At 43.0% G+C, this 16,928-nt stretch overlaps 1 protein-coding gene across 1 annotated transcript; it reads right to left on the bottom strand.

Moving 5' to 3' along the window:
- Positions 1 to 811: 811 nt before the first annotated feature.
- Positions 812 to 2,233, bottom strand: LOC127122187 (pentatricopeptide repeat-containing protein At3g56550). Its single transcript, XM_051052567.1, has 3 exons — positions 1,894 to 2,233; positions 1,580 to 1,831; positions 812 to 1,053 (listed from the first exon to the last, which is right to left on the bottom strand). The coding sequence occupies exons 1-3, from the start codon at positions 2,231 to 2,233 to the stop codon at positions 812 to 814; spliced, it is 834 nt and encodes a 277-aa protein (XP_050908524.1).
- Positions 2,234 to 16,928: the final 14,695 nt, after the last annotated feature.

Raw genomic sequence — 16,928 nt, forward strand, 5'->3', positions numbered from 1 at the left:
TAACATACTGTCAAGATTGGAACTGAAGGTTAATTTAATTGGAAAATTAATGAACTTCCATGCTATTGGTTTCCAATTGAGGTCAGCTTGTGAACATTGTGCCTGCTGCTAACTTTGTTGTTTGTTGCAGGTTTGGTTCCACTTCATTGACTGAAATACGACTGGCTTGATTGTTGGATGCAGGGTATGTTCAAAGCTTAATGCAGGTTAACCTTGCTCGTTAGTGAATTGATATGCTTGACAGTTTGTTAGCGCGCTCCATGACAGGTACAAGACTGGACTGGTGCGATGGGGAATTATGGAGCATCATTGTCCAACTCCTATGCCAGTTGATTTCTGTAGGCTGCTGCAAGATGATGACATGGTGCAAGTGTAAGGTGTATCATGGTGAGTTCAAAGCCAACATTCATGTGCATTGTTTTGTCAAGTTAACCATGTATGTGCCATGTCCTATTGTGCAGAATCAGTAGAAGCCAACAACTGCAACAAGCTGAATGACAAGTGAACCACATTCTTCTAGCAAAACCAACCAAATCCAATCAAACCAAAAGGAGCATGAACAAAAGCAAAGAAATGTAAGGAAAGCTGAGACAGCAAGGACCATGGTCAATTTTTCCAGCATGACAATAGCACCTAATTACTTGTGTGACAATATAGATATCAGGAGTTTTCTTCTCCCTGCTCAGCATTTCAAGAAGTGTATCCGTCAACTTAACATTTCTGCAGCAGCATTGAATGCAGTATGATATGCTGTAAATGCCTTGTTCAAGAATCCTCCGCGCCTATTAACATATTCTGTCGTTGGTAAGTTCTATAACTCCTCATCAGTAACACCCACCATCGCATTCTCAGCATTGGCACTGTCGGTTTCTACTGAAGACCATATCTTCGACCTCTCCACAAACTCGGTAACTTTTGCATCAAAATCATCCGTAAAAGGTGTTTTGTTCTTGTGTGCAACTATAAGCCCAGCATAGCAGAACTTGTTTAATCCCAGACCAGCTGCAGTCATATCACGGACAATCGCATACACTCGGTCTATGCGCCCTTGTGCTGCACAAGCATGTAACAAGCAGATGTAGGTTTGTACATTTTCTCCAGAGACGTGATTGTATATTTTGCATATTGATCTTCATCTTTCTTGAATGCCATTTTCATTATGATGCTAACACCACAAAATATCTCATCACCGTATTTTTACATTTTCAGATGTTGCTCAGTCAAGCCCATCTCCATAGTGCGAATCAGACACGATTTTCCTCCTTGGTCACTCATGGTTATCCTTCATATTCCTTGCACAATTGATAAAATAAGAGAATCACGAATCTCAAGGTGTACAAATTCTGCTAGCTCTCCACATGATTGAGCAACAAGCAGTCTACGTTCCTCGAACATGTGATTTATTTGTTCCCAACACTAAGGAAGCAATTCTGTTTCTGTTCTCCAACATTCTTTGCAAGGCTGACACATGCATCCATTATTATCCGTCTTTGTTGTTCATCGGGACGCTTTATCAAATTAAATATTGTGTGGGTCAATGAATCCCGAGTCCTGCTATCTGGATGGTGCTCAATCGCACACATTATTAGAGGAAGGAGCTCCTCGCGATGGTTGATAAGGACATATGGAACAATTTTAGGCAAAGCATCTGCGAGTATCTGAATGGTTCCTAATCCCGTCTTCTCAGATATTTCTTTGTCATTTACACCTTCTGTTTTAGCATGTAACCTGATATCCCCTCCTTGCTTGTGGCTATTTTGTTCGGAGACATGTTCAATATTTTCAAAAACAGTGTTTGTATGTGCAGGATTAAATAAGTCTAGTTGTGAATCTGTTTTCCAAAATCATAATATTCCAAAGCATCATCACTTAGTACACTCAACATGCTACTACAAGTGAACTCGTCCCCGTTCGCAACATCCAACCACATCAAATTGAACATGCTAAAAGCCTCTTCTGGTAAACAATTTAAGGTGTAGCAAGAAATCATCACATTCCACGTAACCAAATCTCTAAAAGGAGCAACGCAAAACACCCTCCTAGCATTTTCAACAAAAACACATTTCGCATATAAATCAACAAGAGCACAGCCAACAAAACAATCCAAATCAAATCCAACTTTCACTGTAAAATAGTGCAACTGAATTCCCATCTCAGCATCATAAAACCGAGCACAAGAACAAATCAAACCATTTAGAGTTATATAATCAGGAACCACCATCTCCAACAGCATCCTTTTAAAATAAGAAAAACACAGCTGCTTACGATCCAATTCATTTTCATTATATCATAATATTCCATGACACAACATTTCTCACAGGCAATCCATCAAACAGCTTCTCTGCATCTTCAGTTTCTTTACATTCAAGATAAACACTCAAAATCTGATTTTGCAAGGAAAGAACATGACAAAATCCAAACTTTATTAAATGGGCATGTAATTGTTTTCCTTCAGGAAGAATAACCCCTTTTTTGGCTGAGATTTTGAGGGCGTTGGAACAAAACAAACGAACAGCGTCATGGTCTTCGAAATGAGTTTGATCAGGAATTGACATAGAAGCTCTGAGTCTGCTTGTGGAGCTACATGGATGATGAGGTTGGTAAGAAGAGAAAGAGAAGCATTGTGGAAATGTAAATGATCGATTGATGGGAAAAAAAAATTCAGGGCCAAAATCGGGGTATGACAGTTGCCCCTATTTAAGCGTCTTCAACTAGAGAATATGAAGCAGGACGTTCTTCATATGATCGTAGTGGGAGATGGTTAAATACTAAGAAAACCCGGATTTTGATCCTGAATCTCTATGAAATAATTAACCATGCCTGTCAGAAACGGCAAAGAAGCAATCCTAAAAGAAGAATCCGTCTGGTACGGTGAAAATCGGCCTGAGTACCGAAACAGAAAGTTGACCTGGATACCAAAATAAATGGTAACACAGGAATACCCATGGCCTGAACGCCACACATTAGTCTGAACACCAAGCATTGGAATATGAGAGTATCAATGTTGGTCTGATCACCGGAAATCTGGTCTGAACACCACTTCGATCTAGAAATCGGAAAACTGGCCTGAATGCCACAAGTACTTCGACTTGATCGTCGAAATCTTCTTCGATCTGAAAATCGGAAACTGGCCTGAATGCCACTTCGGTCTGGATATTGGAAAAACTGGCCTGAATGCCACTTCGGTCTGGATACCGGGAAAACTGGCCTGAATGCCACTTCGGTCTGGATACCGGGAAAACTGGTCTGAACACCACAAGTTCTTCGTCCTGACTGTTGAGAACTTCTTCGATCTGGAAATCGGGAAAACTGGTCTGAACACCACAAGTTCTTCGTCCTGATTGTTGAGAACTTCTTCGATCTGGAAATCGGAAACTGGCCTGAATGCCACTTCGGTCTGGATACCGGGAACTGGCCTGAATGCCACTTCGGTCTGGATACCGGGAAAACTTCATGTCTATCAGTATCGGCGAAGATAACAAAACAGTGATACGTGAGCCGGCACGCATGCCAAAGACCTATGCTGGGGATAACAATTGAAAGATTGACCAAAGAGTGTATGCGATATATTATCTATAACCGTCAAAACGTAGATAATACACTCGCATGGAAGATTATCCATAACCGGGTTGCAAGTTGTTAAATGAATAATCGACCGAAAAGAAAGACATCAGGGTACCAGGACTAGGCAGGCAAAAGATGACCAATCAAAAGAGGATAAAGTTGCTAACTCGGAGCAAATACCCAAAAGGAAGGGGAAGACCCACTGGGGACAATACTGCTTGATCAGGGCAAGTATCCAAAGGGGACAAGACTATCAATACCACAAAGAGGGGATTACATCTACCGGTTAGTAGGCAGAAAACCACGGAAAAGTAACCAGTCATCGATAGGATGAGCACACAGGGTTAACTCCACCAAGGGGATGAAAGTGGGATTTTACAGCTACTAGTTAGTAGGTAGAAAACCACAAAGATAGGACTTACAACTACCGGTTTGTAGGTAGAAGCCACCAATTCTGCTGAGGATAAGATGAATGAGTGCCGGTTAGTGAGCGACTATTCATTTATGCCCCAGGGAAGCACGGGAGACAGCCAACAGGAAGCCAATTTAGGATCGATCCAAAAAGGCAGACTGAAACAGGACTCATCCTAATGAGGACAGAACTCAATAGGGAAAACCCATCCCGTTAGGGAGGGAACGGAAACAACCGTCATCCACGAGGATATAACTCAGTGGGGAGCGCAGAAGGAAATGGTAGACACTTTCTGCTTAAGGGGTAGACTCTACATGGAGAGATCAGACACACCCAATTCTGCTAAGGGAATGGACCCAAGCTTTGCAAGATGCTGCCAACTTCGAGGAGTAACACTGCTGGGAATACCCACTCAACTAAGGAGTCACTTGTTGGGAAAGCACCAACCTCTCAACCATGCTGATGAACCCAATTCTGAAACCGATCCAATGGCGCGATGCTAAACCTTTTCCAACAACCCAAACTCGGCTGGTCACCACGGCCTAGGGCTAATGGATATGTTTGCAATGTTGATGCATGAGTTTTTTTTTGTTTTACACAATGCCCCATGATCATGGAAATGTTATGCACTAGTGATGCAATATGCTATGCTTATCTAAATGATGAATGCATAAACACACGTCTCCTCCAGAGACAACACCGGGGAACTCGAGGAACTGTGCTGAGGATCCTATAACCATGTCAACTTCCATCCTGCTGGGGAAAGACAAACCTTGCTGGGGATGCACTCCATCGAACCCGAACTGCTTGGAGATTACCCTGCTAGGGGAGGCAACCCATTCTTATCTCTACTGGGGATGATTTTCTCCGAACCCGATCCGCTTGGGGACCTCGCTGAGGGAAAACCATCAACACAAACCCTATTGGGAAGGCAGTAACCTTCAGGCTCGCTGAGGAGACACTGATCTCAAATCTGTTAGGGAGGTAACCCTCTCACACCCACTGGGGAAATACAGCTCATTGGACACGGAACACCTGTCGAGTCGCCGAATTGTGGCATCCATCGTCCACCCACAGTGTCGGCTCTCCCTCTTTTACGAACTCCCAGACGCTTCTGGACTTTTCTGCTCCATCATCTTGTATTCCCAATCTCGTCCATACTCCACGAAGATCGAACTCCTGGTATTCATACAAACTTTCCAATCATCAGACTTTGAAGAGTCTTCTTGATTAACTTTCTAGGACTGTCGTCGTAATCCTTCACTGTCTTTTCACCGTTCAACTATCTCTTGCCCCTGATCAGGCTCTGCAGCAGGGATCGTTAGATAAAAGCGTGCCCCAGGTATGCCCCAGGTGTTCCGATATTTCAACGCCTAAGTCACTCAAACTTCCGAATAAGATTTCCAGATTTCAACCTCATAAGCATGCATCGGAAGGGACCTCTATGTTTCAAAATGCAAATATTCTTATCAAAAATAAACAGATGTTTTCGTAATCAGAATGGTAATGACACAAAAACAAAATTTACTTGACCGAACACACGCTTTATTGACTGGAATAAAAGATGGCTCACAACCGAGCAACACACAGGAAGCAAACCCTGGAAAGGGGTGATTGCACATAAAAGGAAAAAATCTATCCTAATGGCAACGTGAAACTGTGATCTCATCGGGTTCCAACTCAGTTACACCTCATATGTCCTCAAGACTTTCCGCACTTTCTGTCTTCTGAACAAGATGCTTCCGATCGGTCTCTGTCGAAGATTCTCATGAGCACAGACGATCATGTCAGACGCAGTTGTTCGTTCCATTCCCTCTTTTGCCTGGACCGCCCTTTCGGGTTTCAGTCCACCGGGATACCCTTTTTTGCCCAAGTCGCCCTTGCGGGTTTTCAACTTGCCGGGTGTACAGTTCTTTTCTTTTATTATCCCTAACTTTTGCCCGAACCTTTCTTCTTTTTTCTTGGTTCGCCGGGATGCCCCTTTTTGCCTGGACTCTTTTATTCTTTTTATCCAGCGGGTCTCTTTTTCCCGAAGTATCTTTTAACTGCGTCCGCATTCACAGGGGATGGAAAATCCTCATCATCCGTGGTCGTCAGCAACAAGGCTCTGTCAGAGAAAACCCTTTTTGACCACGAACGGACATTCATAATTGTTTATCCACTTGCCCCACGATCGTCTTGAGGAGGAAGGATCCTTTTCAACACCACATCTCTTCCATGCTACCCACGAGGTCGCACTTCTCGGTCAACAATACGCTTCATTTACTGGGTACAACTGCCCCATGACAAGTACTGTCAGCCTCTTTTCTCAATCAGGCTCAATGTGTTATACCGAGTCCTCATCCGCTCGCCCTTTTCTAACTTCTCATCCATCCGGACTCTTCACAATGAAATCTAGCCTCCAGCAGGCAATATCACTTCCATCCCATACCGCGTGAGGAAGGCATTGCCCCAGTAGATGCACGTACCAAAGTACGACACTCAAGATACCAACTTCGTACTCAGCCACTATCATTGGTGCGTTCACATGTTATCGGGGAAGCACTAGCTCACTCTCTTCAAACTCTCCCCATCAGACATCAAAACCCGTTCGGATTCGGGGTCAGGCCCCTCCTCCGGGATCGGTCACCCTCAATCTTTCGATTCGAGTACCTCGAGATGTCCTCATCAGGGACCTCAGACTTCCTTGGTTGACAATCATCAATGGGCTGTTGGGCGAGATAACCATACAATACCCTCCTTTTGGTTGCTTTCTAGGAGGTATACTGAATATCGTATTCAGTCGACATCACTTGCCCTCTCACAACCCGTCCGTTCGATGCTAGCTCCTCAAGCACATACTTGATCAGATCTATCTTGGAAATTCACGAAGTGGTATGAACCAGCATATACTGTCTCAGTCGGCGAGCAGACTATTCCAAAGTACAGCGAGTTTTATCGAGCAGTGAATGTATTGTTTCACAGTCGGTAAACTCTTTGCTAAAGTAAATTGCATGCTCTTTTCGACAAGACTAGTCATGCTGACCCAATACACCTCATAGACCCCTCGAGGGCTGTCCAGTACCCGATTAACAATCATCCCCCTGGGAAGCATCGGAATCAGAAGTTCCTGCAATTTTTTTTTTTTTTTTTTTTTGCAGGATCAACCTTGATTCCTCTTTCGTTCGCAACATGCCTCGGCAGCTTGCTGGACATCACTCCATAAGTGCGCTAATTCGAACTCAACAGTATGAGTTATCTCTACCTGTCAAACAACTTGATCCATCGGATGCCCCTCTTCTGCTCAGGACTTTGCCATCATGTCATCAGCATGGCATTTGCTTTCACGATGAATTATATCATGAAACAAAGTCCCCCTAGACTTCTGATACTTGGCACCGGCCTTCTCGATACTGAACGACATCACCTTATAGCCAGAAGGTGCCCCTTGTGTGATGGACATGGTTTACGTCATATCATCTGGCAACAGTTCAATCTGGTCTCGGCCAAGAAGCCATCCATGAAGATAAACTGAGCATTATAATCAATCCAATACCTCGTTGTGACGTACCGGGAATTCATCTTTCAGATTAGCTCAGCTCACATCTCGACAGTCCACACACATTCTCATCTTTCAGCACCGGTTTCCGCTTCCCTGGAGGACAGTCTTCTCTCCATGGTAACTCGTGCCTCCACAACATTGGTATCTTACCTTGGTGTATCTAGATACAACCAGGCGCACATATACCATCTTGTTCCTGACTTACCTCTGAAGTGGCCTCAATATTCGCTTTCTGACCTCGGCGGTGCTTGGAGCAACAATTCTGGGCACTCCTCATGCGGTTGAATCACCTTCTCCTCTGGTTTCAACGACCCGGCTAATTCCAACAGATCACAATCTTCCTCGCCTCCTCCTTCGGCATGATAGGTCGAATTGTCGAAGTCATACAAAGGTGTAACCAAATTGTTATCGATGAGATCAGGAGGGTAATCACTTTTGGGGTTGGAACGAGACAAGTTCAAACGAAAAACATTGCCATTTTTTTTTTTTTTTAAAACTGTAAAAAAATGAAAAACAGGGAACACCGCTTTTAATCACAAAAACATCCATTTATTACTGATGCAAAACTTTGCAAAATGAAACACATGAGATGGCCCTTACAATGGACCAGTACGTTTCGGGCAAAACGTATGGCTTTCATGCAAACAGAATTAAAACAGAAATACTACACTTCCGGATGAGCGACAGTGATGCTTTTGGAGGCCCTCCAGTTGCCTGGTACGCACGACTTTATCCACAGCTCGAGCTCGCGGTCGCGGTCGATCTCTTCACTCACTGAACAAGCATGATCAGAATCCAGCATTCCTGCACTGACAAAGATGTACGGTGGACGACGTCCTCTGTTTGGTCTAGACGACTCTTGATCTGGATAACCAATCCCGAACATGTCTGCCTTTACCACTATGTCGATGATCCTGCCCCAACCTCGGGCCTCTTGGTTCTTCACCACCTCTAGAGCTTGTTTATAAGAAGAAATGGACAGCTTCTTCTCTTTCTCGACAACAAGAGCGCTCTCCACCTGGACGGTTTCGATTGCTTGACTGGGTATTTCAAGTTTTCCAATGTCCATTTCTACTTCTTTCATCTTCTGGGTCGTGTCTCCCATCAATACACACCCCTCTGTGGCAACGGCTGCACAGCAATTATCAACCACAGGGAAGACTCCATCCTGCACCAGAGGTTTTGGAACCACAGCCAGGGGAACCTTTAGCTGATCTTCCTCAGTCATCTCAATTCCTTTCTTGACCTTTTTCACCATCTTCACTTTTACAGGACCCTGCCTGGGTACCGGGTTGACATCCCCACTCATTATCTGGGCCAAGATGATGGTCTTGGAGTCCACCATGTCCTGGACGACATGCTTGAAAGCTTTACAACCCTCAACACTGTGCCCGGGTGCCTCAGAATGGAATTCACAACTGGCATTCTCATCATAGTGTGCAGGCCTCTTCTGTTGTGCTATGGGAATCAAAATCCTTGGCTGGACTAACCCCAAATCCCTCAATCTCCTGAACAGAAGGGTGTAGGTCACAGGTGGCTCCTCAAACTGACGATCTTCCTTCTTTCTCTTCACCTGGCTCCTGGCTCTCGGTGCCTTCTGTTGAGGTGGTGGTTGTTGCGGGGGTACGGGTGAGTTACCAACAAGAGTGGTTACAGCAACATCATAAGGATGATAACGATCCTTACTGCGTTCTTTCTTTGCCAGCACACCACTTGACTCAACCTCCTTTTTGAGCGGACCACTGTCAGAGAGTTTCTTTGCTACCGAGCCAGAGGGATTTGTTACATCGGATGATAGAGCCTTTCCCTGAACTTTCTCCTTGATCATCCAACTCTCAATCCTTTCCAATCTCTCAGACATGGCTTTCTGCCCCAAGGCAAACCCTTGCACAATACTGAACAATCCCCTCATCATCTCTTTCAGTTCAAGGATGTCGGCGTTGGGAAGATCCATCAGCTTGGATTTGTTGAGTCTGACTGTATGTCTGAATGGAAAAGCTATGCGCACCGGTTGACACCTACAAAACAGCAAATGGGTTAGTATGACTCACGCATGCAATGTCTATCCGTACCAAGAATATTCCTTTGATTTTGGTTTCACAGAGACAGATAATTTTTCATCAATAACATTCTGACATCTGGATATCTCTCAACCAGAATCTTAATCAAAAAAGTGGACCCTGAGTACGGATAGACACGAGTTAAATGCAGATGAATGCGATGCAAATGCATGAATGCAGGTCACTGCGCCACCAAGTCATCTGAAGACCCATTCTCTGAACTAGTCACAGTCATCGGGACTAAGTCACCATAAATCCGACTTGGGGAGTTCCGAAATAAACGGAACTGGAGATTACATCATTATCATCACAGGAACATCCACTGAACGGATGACAGTCAGATCCTCTGAACAGGTACTTTCAAATTCAACCCGGGGATCCGAAATAAACGGAACCCATTGATAAACCACGGACAGAACTCCGGCGTCCCAGAAATAAATGTCCACAAATTTGGCTGAACCAAAGTCACCATCACAGCACCACTGGTAGAAACCGTATCTGTAGAGATCAAACCCTCCCCTCACTGGTAGATTCTAAGAACAGAAGTTTGTCAGCTTCAGCCCTTCAGTCGAGAATAATACGTTTACCACTGAAGGTTTGGCATTATTACGGGATAAAAGACCTCTGCTGACTCCCCTCAACAGGATATCCTAAAGCAAGTTCCCAGTCTCGGGGTCCTCGGATTGAGCAGTGAGAATGCGCCCACCAGAGCTAACATAATCACGTCTCGGAGGAGAGGCCTCGACTGAGTTCTCGGGAAATGGTCACCAGAGTCGACGATTTCTAGAGGAATATCTGTCGTTATGGAACACCCATAGGACAGAATATATCCAAAAGAAACCTCGTCTGGAATGTGGGTCTCATGAACGACTTAACGTAGCAACATACCACGCAAGCCTCATGACTATCCACTCTAACACCTATGTGTACACTCAAGCCTGGGTAGTGGGCTTATCTCTCATAGAACAGTCCCAACCCAACAAACAAACAACCCACAGAACCCACAGATACAACAAACATATGTACATGAATGCAATAAGGTAAAGCAGGTAAATGCTAAAAATAAATAACTGTACAAAAGAATAAACACTCAACAAACAAGAAACCTACAAAAGCTAGGAGGGACTCGCTTAGGGAAAATAAAGTCTCCAGCAAAGTCGCCAGCTGTCGCAACCCAAAAAATACGGTCTGCGAAAAAAACAACCGGCGAGAAAGAAAATGACAGAAGAGTCGCCACCGTGCGTTATTTATCCCAAAGGAGGGAAAGGAAACGCTCGAAGTAAACCTGGAGAAAGGAAAGGAAAAGACAAGGTCTCGCAACCAAATCTTGGGTTCGGGAGTCGATTATGCGAAGGGAAGGTATTAGCACCCCTACGCATCCGTAGTACTCTACGGGATCCACTCTTGTTGTTTCTTGTCTAAAGGGTGTATGTTTATCTAATGTACTATTTACTAAAAGAAAGGGGTCAAAGAAATGACTCGCACAGATGTCGCATCCACTGCATACGTATCTCATCTGGAATGAGAATCAGAGTCTTCGTAGCTCGGGTACCTATGGGTTGGGGGATGTGTGCTCGCTAAGACATCGTGTCTTATGCCTACGTATCTCATCTGGAATGAGAATCAGAGCAAACCGTAGTTCGGCTAAACTACGGGAATAAGGGTCTCGATTGCAACTAGGGCAAGAGAAAGGGAATGTCTCGATTGCAACGAGGGCGAGAGAAAGGATTGCAACAAGGGCGAAAGCAAACAAGGATTAGTTGTTAGTTGTTAGTCAAACTCGGCAAGACATCGCATCTTGTGCCTACGTACCTCATCTGAACATGAGAATCAGAGTTGCCGTAGTTCGGCTCACGCACGCCAAACAAAACAAGACACCTACACACAAAAAGGTGGCAAACATGGAGCCCGACTGCCAATCACTGGACTTACATCAGCATCTGAACCAAAACACACACAAAAGGGCAAACGTGGAGCCCGACTGCCAATCACTGGACTTACATCAGCATCCGAACCAAAACACACACAAAAAGAAAAAGAAAGGTGCCCGGAGTGGTCTCGCACGACCACCTGCCTACATACCTCGTCTGGAACAAGGATCAGGGCGATGTAGTTCCCCTACATAGGGGAAGGAAACAACAAACTAATAGGGAGTCTAGAACTCGATCTTAATAGTTACACACAAACAATATCCCTAAGTCGGGAACAAGGGTAATGCGCACACACAAAACCAAAACAACAAAAAAAGGTTGCCCGGAGAGATCTCGCACGACCTCCTGCCTACGTACCTCATCTGGTATGAGAATCAGGGCGACGTAGTTCCCCTGGTGGGGATTGCCATCTGAACATGGACTTAGAAAGGAGGACACCAGTTGTGTCGAAGGAGGTTGGGCAATGTGTTCACGTCTTAGCAGTAGGTGTCGCAGCTCGCTGAATCGAGTCTTAGGCAGTTACCTCTTTGCAATAGAACGGACTACATGCCACAAGATCGCAGACGCTCGGAAAGGTCTAGAAGTGGGGAAGCTCTGCCCTAGAGTTGTCATGCAATGTGTACTTAAGTGTTTAGGATTTACAAATGGGAATATCTACCTAATGTTAGCATGCAAAGAATATGGGAATCTTACCTATGTTATCATACAAAAGGTTCTATCTAATGGGTGCTACCTAATCGGAACAAGAATCGACGAAAGGAGCGAGGAGAAGTGTTAGGGATGAGGGTAGATGGCGATGCATGAAGCAATCGACTTACAAGGTTGATGGCGATGCATAAAGCAATCGACTTACAAGGTTGATGGCGATGCATAAAGCAATCGACTTACAAAAGGGTGGATGAATACGTGCTGGTTCTGTTAGGTTTTGAAAAATGATTACTCGACGTCGGATCGAGGTTTTGATCTTGTTTTGAAATGTTTATCGAATATTCATTTTAATTCTTGTATTAACAGATGAATAATGAATGAAAGAATATTATACATTTCATGGGAGAGGGATACATTTGTTATGAATGGGGGTTGACATGGCAATCAAGCAATATAAATATATGCCTCAAACACCATACAAGTAGGCCACAGTTAATCAAACAAGTAAGATATAAACAAGTATATAATCGAATCAAATAATCAAAGAATGAAATAATGAAACAATAAACAATGTATGAGTGTAAGTGCAAGGGAACCGGCTCATTGTAAGAAAGCCCAAGAGTAAGCCATGTGAGGTTGATGGCGATGCTTAAAAAGCAATCGACTTACAAGGGTGTAAAAAATGGGCTCGATATTAAATCGAGAAAGTATGATTTTTATAGTTTGAAAAAATGGTTTTGAATGAGTTTTTTTATCAATGAGATTGAGATGATTCATCATGATTGTGACATAACTCACACATATAGGCAAATAATTTGTACAAACGAATGAACAAACACAAAGTATAATAATCCCAAAAAAATGAATAATCACATAAGTCATGTTAAAAAATAAAATAATAAAAATGAATAAATGATATAAACATGTTGGTTAAATGGTAAGACTAGATAACTAAATATGAGAATTAAAGAAATTATGGAAAAATCAAAATGTTGAAGAATCAACATAACACACCTAGGTATTGAACCCAGGACTAAAAGGGAGGTGAGCTACCTTCATCTCCATCAGGCCATGACTAGCTTACTGTTAGACTTGCAGTGACCCAAATATATAAACAACGAAATAATATAAATAAATAAAAAAAGAATAATAAGCAAATAACAAAAATCCCACATGGACCGAACACTTGGGTTTGGTCGAAGGAGGCCCACTCCAAATGAATGGGAGAAGCCCAACAGTCACCCTAGCCGCATGGCTGTTGGGTGACTGAACAAAATCAATGAAGACCCTTACTGTTAGTGGTCGGTGCAATCAATGGAGGGCAGGTGAAATGAAAGGCTTTCAACCACTTTAAACATGCGATGCATTTTCCAACAATGGGTTTTCAATTACATTTAAGGTTAATTAACAGTAACGTTTTAAAAACCAGAAATCGCCTCCTTCCCTCAAGTAGAAACGGATGGTCCCAAGGAGAGTCAGGGAAGAGATTTGAACGTGAGACAAAAAAACACGAGTAAAACAAGTCCAACAACATACATAGTGAGGGCGATGATGAAGTAAAAATTCACAAGAAAGTAAAACCAAAGCCGGAATAGAACCTATGCTTACCTCTTTCACGAAGAGATCAACCGGCGGATGTTGGAACTTTCTTCTTCAAAAGGCTCCCTCTCCCGTCGTTTCGAATTTGGATGCCTGCTCGTTTGCTGGCTCTAACTTCAGTATCAGCTTGGTCCAAACGGCGTCAAGGTAAATCTCTCCTCTTTCTTTCGTTAGGTTTTTGTGTCCTCCTCGCCGTCTCCAAAATACTTTTTTTTTTTAGGGTTTTTCGGCCGATTTTGTTGTTTTTTTTCAGAACTCCCCGTGAACAGTGGACACGCCTCCCTTTATACCCACCTTTTAGGGTTTTGGATTTTGCTATGGAGATCAAAAGGGTATCCCTTCAGAAGTCCTTTAAGGTGCTCACAGTTGTCTACCTCATTTGGTATTTGGTCTGGAAAAGGTAACATGAGCTCCATACTTTCTTTTTCACTTTTGACTGAATTCCAAATTGGGAACTTCTCCCTTTTTTGGAGTTTTACTGCTTGATAGTTAATTTTGCCTTTTTACTGCAGTGAATTTCTTGTAACAGGGGAAATGCAATGACTGCTCTCTATATAAACCATCTGTTTTGCAGGGCTAACCATAACTCTTTTGGTTGAAATTACAGTGTAACAAGTAGATGTAATCTCTGCATTGCTAGGTGGAACCTGAGTAACCTTGGGTGGGGATATATTTGCATCGCTATGACTGGAATTTGCCCTTGGAGGAGTCTCGTGAATTGGTAGGGATAGACTTCTGAGGCTGATTAAATAAGCATTTCAACACTAGAGCCTTAAACCACTTGATACAAAAGTTTGCAGCAGATGATTGAGTTGCAGAAGAAGGATGATAAGCTACTGCTAACATACTGTCAAGATTGGAACTGAAGGTTAATTTAATTGGAAAATTAATGAACTTCCATGCTATTGGTTTCCAATTGAGGTCAGCTTGTGAACATTGTGCCTGCTGCTAACTTTGTTGTTTGTTGCAGGTTTGGTTCCACTTCATTGACTGAAATACGACTGGCTTGATTGTTGGATGCAGGGTATGTTCAAAGCTTAATGCAGGTTAACCTTGCTCGTTAGTGAATTGATATGCTTGACAGTTTGTTAGCGCGCTCCATGACAGGTACAAGACTGGACTGGTGCGATGGGGAATTATGGAGCATCATTGTCCAACTCCTATGCCAGTTGATTTCTGTAGGCTGCTGCAAGATGATGACATGGTGCAAGTGTAAGGTGTATCATGGTGAGTTCAAAGCCAACATTCATGTGCATTGTTTTGTCAAGTTAACCATGTATGTGCCATGTCCTATTGTGCAGAATCAGTAGAAGCCAACAACTGCAACAAGCTGAATGACAAGTGAACCACATTCTTCTAGCAAAACCAACCAAATCCAATCAAACCAAAAGGAGCATGAACAAAAGCAAAGAAATGTAAGGAAAGCTGAGACAGCAAGGACCATGGTCAATTTTTCCAGCATGACAATAGCACCTAATTACTTGTGTGACAATATAGATATCAGGAGTTTTCTTCTCCCTGCTCAGCATTTCAAGAAGTGTATCCGTCAACTTAACATTTCTGCAGCAGCATTGAATGCAGTATGATATGCTGTAAATGCCTTGTTCAAGAATCCTCCGCGCCTATTAACATATGCTGCCGTTGGTAAGTTATATAACTCCTCATCAGTAACACCCACCATCGCATTCTCAGCATTGGCACTGTCGGTTTCTACTGAAGACCATATCTTCGACCTCTCCACAAACTCGGTAACTTTTGCATCAAAATCATCCGTAAAAGGTGTTTTGTTCTTGTGTGCAACTATAAGCCCAGCATAGCAGAACTTGTTTAATCCCAGACCAGCTGCAGTCATATCACGGACAATTGCATACACTCGGTCTATGCGCCCTTGTGCTGCACAAGCATGTAACAAGCAGATGTAGGTTTGTACATTTTCTCTAGAGACGTGATTGTATATTTTGCATATTGATCTTCATCTTTCTTGAATGCCATTTTCATTATGATGCTAACACCACAAAATATCTCATCATCGTATGTTTACATTTTCAGATGTTGCTCAGTCAAGCCCATCTCCATAGTGCGAATCAGACACGATTTTCCTCCTTGGTCACTCATGGTTATCCTTCATATTCCTTGCACAATTGATAAAATAAGAGAATCACGAATCTCAAGGTGTACAAATTCTGCTAGCTCTCCACATGATTGAGCAACAAGCAGTCTACGTTCCTCGAACATGTGATTTATTTGTTCCCAACACTGAGGAAGCAATTCTGTTTCTGTTCTCCAACATTCTTTGCAAGGCTGACACATGCATCCATTATTATCCGTCTTTGTTGTTCATCGGGACGCTTTATCAAATTAAATATTGTGTGGGTCAATGAATCCCGAGTCCTGCTATCTGGATGGTGCTCAATCGCACACATTATTAGAGGAAGGAGCTCCTCGCGATGGTTGATAAGGACATATGGAACAATTTTATGCAAAGCATCTGCGAGTATCTGAATGGTTCCTAATCCCGTCTTCTCAGATATTTCTTTGTCATTTACACCTTCTGTTTTAGCATGTAACCTGATATCCCCTCCTTGCTTGTGGCTATTTTGTTCGGAGACATGTTCAATATTTTCAAAAACAGTGTTTGTATGTGCAGGATTAAATAAGTCTAGTTGTGAATCTGTTTTCCAAAATCATAATATTCCAAAGCATCATCACTTAGTACACTCAACATGCTACTACAAGTGAACTCGTCCCCGTTCGCAACATCCAACCACATCAAATTGAACATGCTAAAAGCCTCTTCTGGTAAACAATTTAAGGTGTAGCAAGAAATCATCACATTCCACGTAACCAAATCTCTAAAAGGAGCAACGCAAAACACCCTCCTAGCATTTTCAACAAAAACACATTTCGCGTATAAATCAACAAGAGCACAGCCAACAAAACAATCCAAATCAAATCCAACTTTCACTGTAAAATAGTGCAACTGAATTCCCATCTCAGCATCATAAAACCGAGCACAAGAACAAATCAAACCATTTAGAGTTATATAATCAGGAACCACCATCTCCAACAGCATCCTTTTAAAATAAGAAAAACACAGCTGCTTACGATCCAATTCATTTTCATTATATCATAATATTCCATGACACAACATTTCTCACAGGCAATCCATCAAA

The sequence above is a fragment of the Lathyrus oleraceus genome, chromosome 2 (assembly GCF_024323335.1).
Source record: "Lathyrus oleraceus cultivar Zhongwan6 chromosome 2, CAAS_Psat_ZW6_1.0, whole genome shotgun sequence".
In the NCBI taxonomy this organism is placed as follows: Eukaryota; Viridiplantae; Streptophyta; class Magnoliopsida; order Fabales; family Fabaceae; genus Lathyrus; species Lathyrus oleraceus.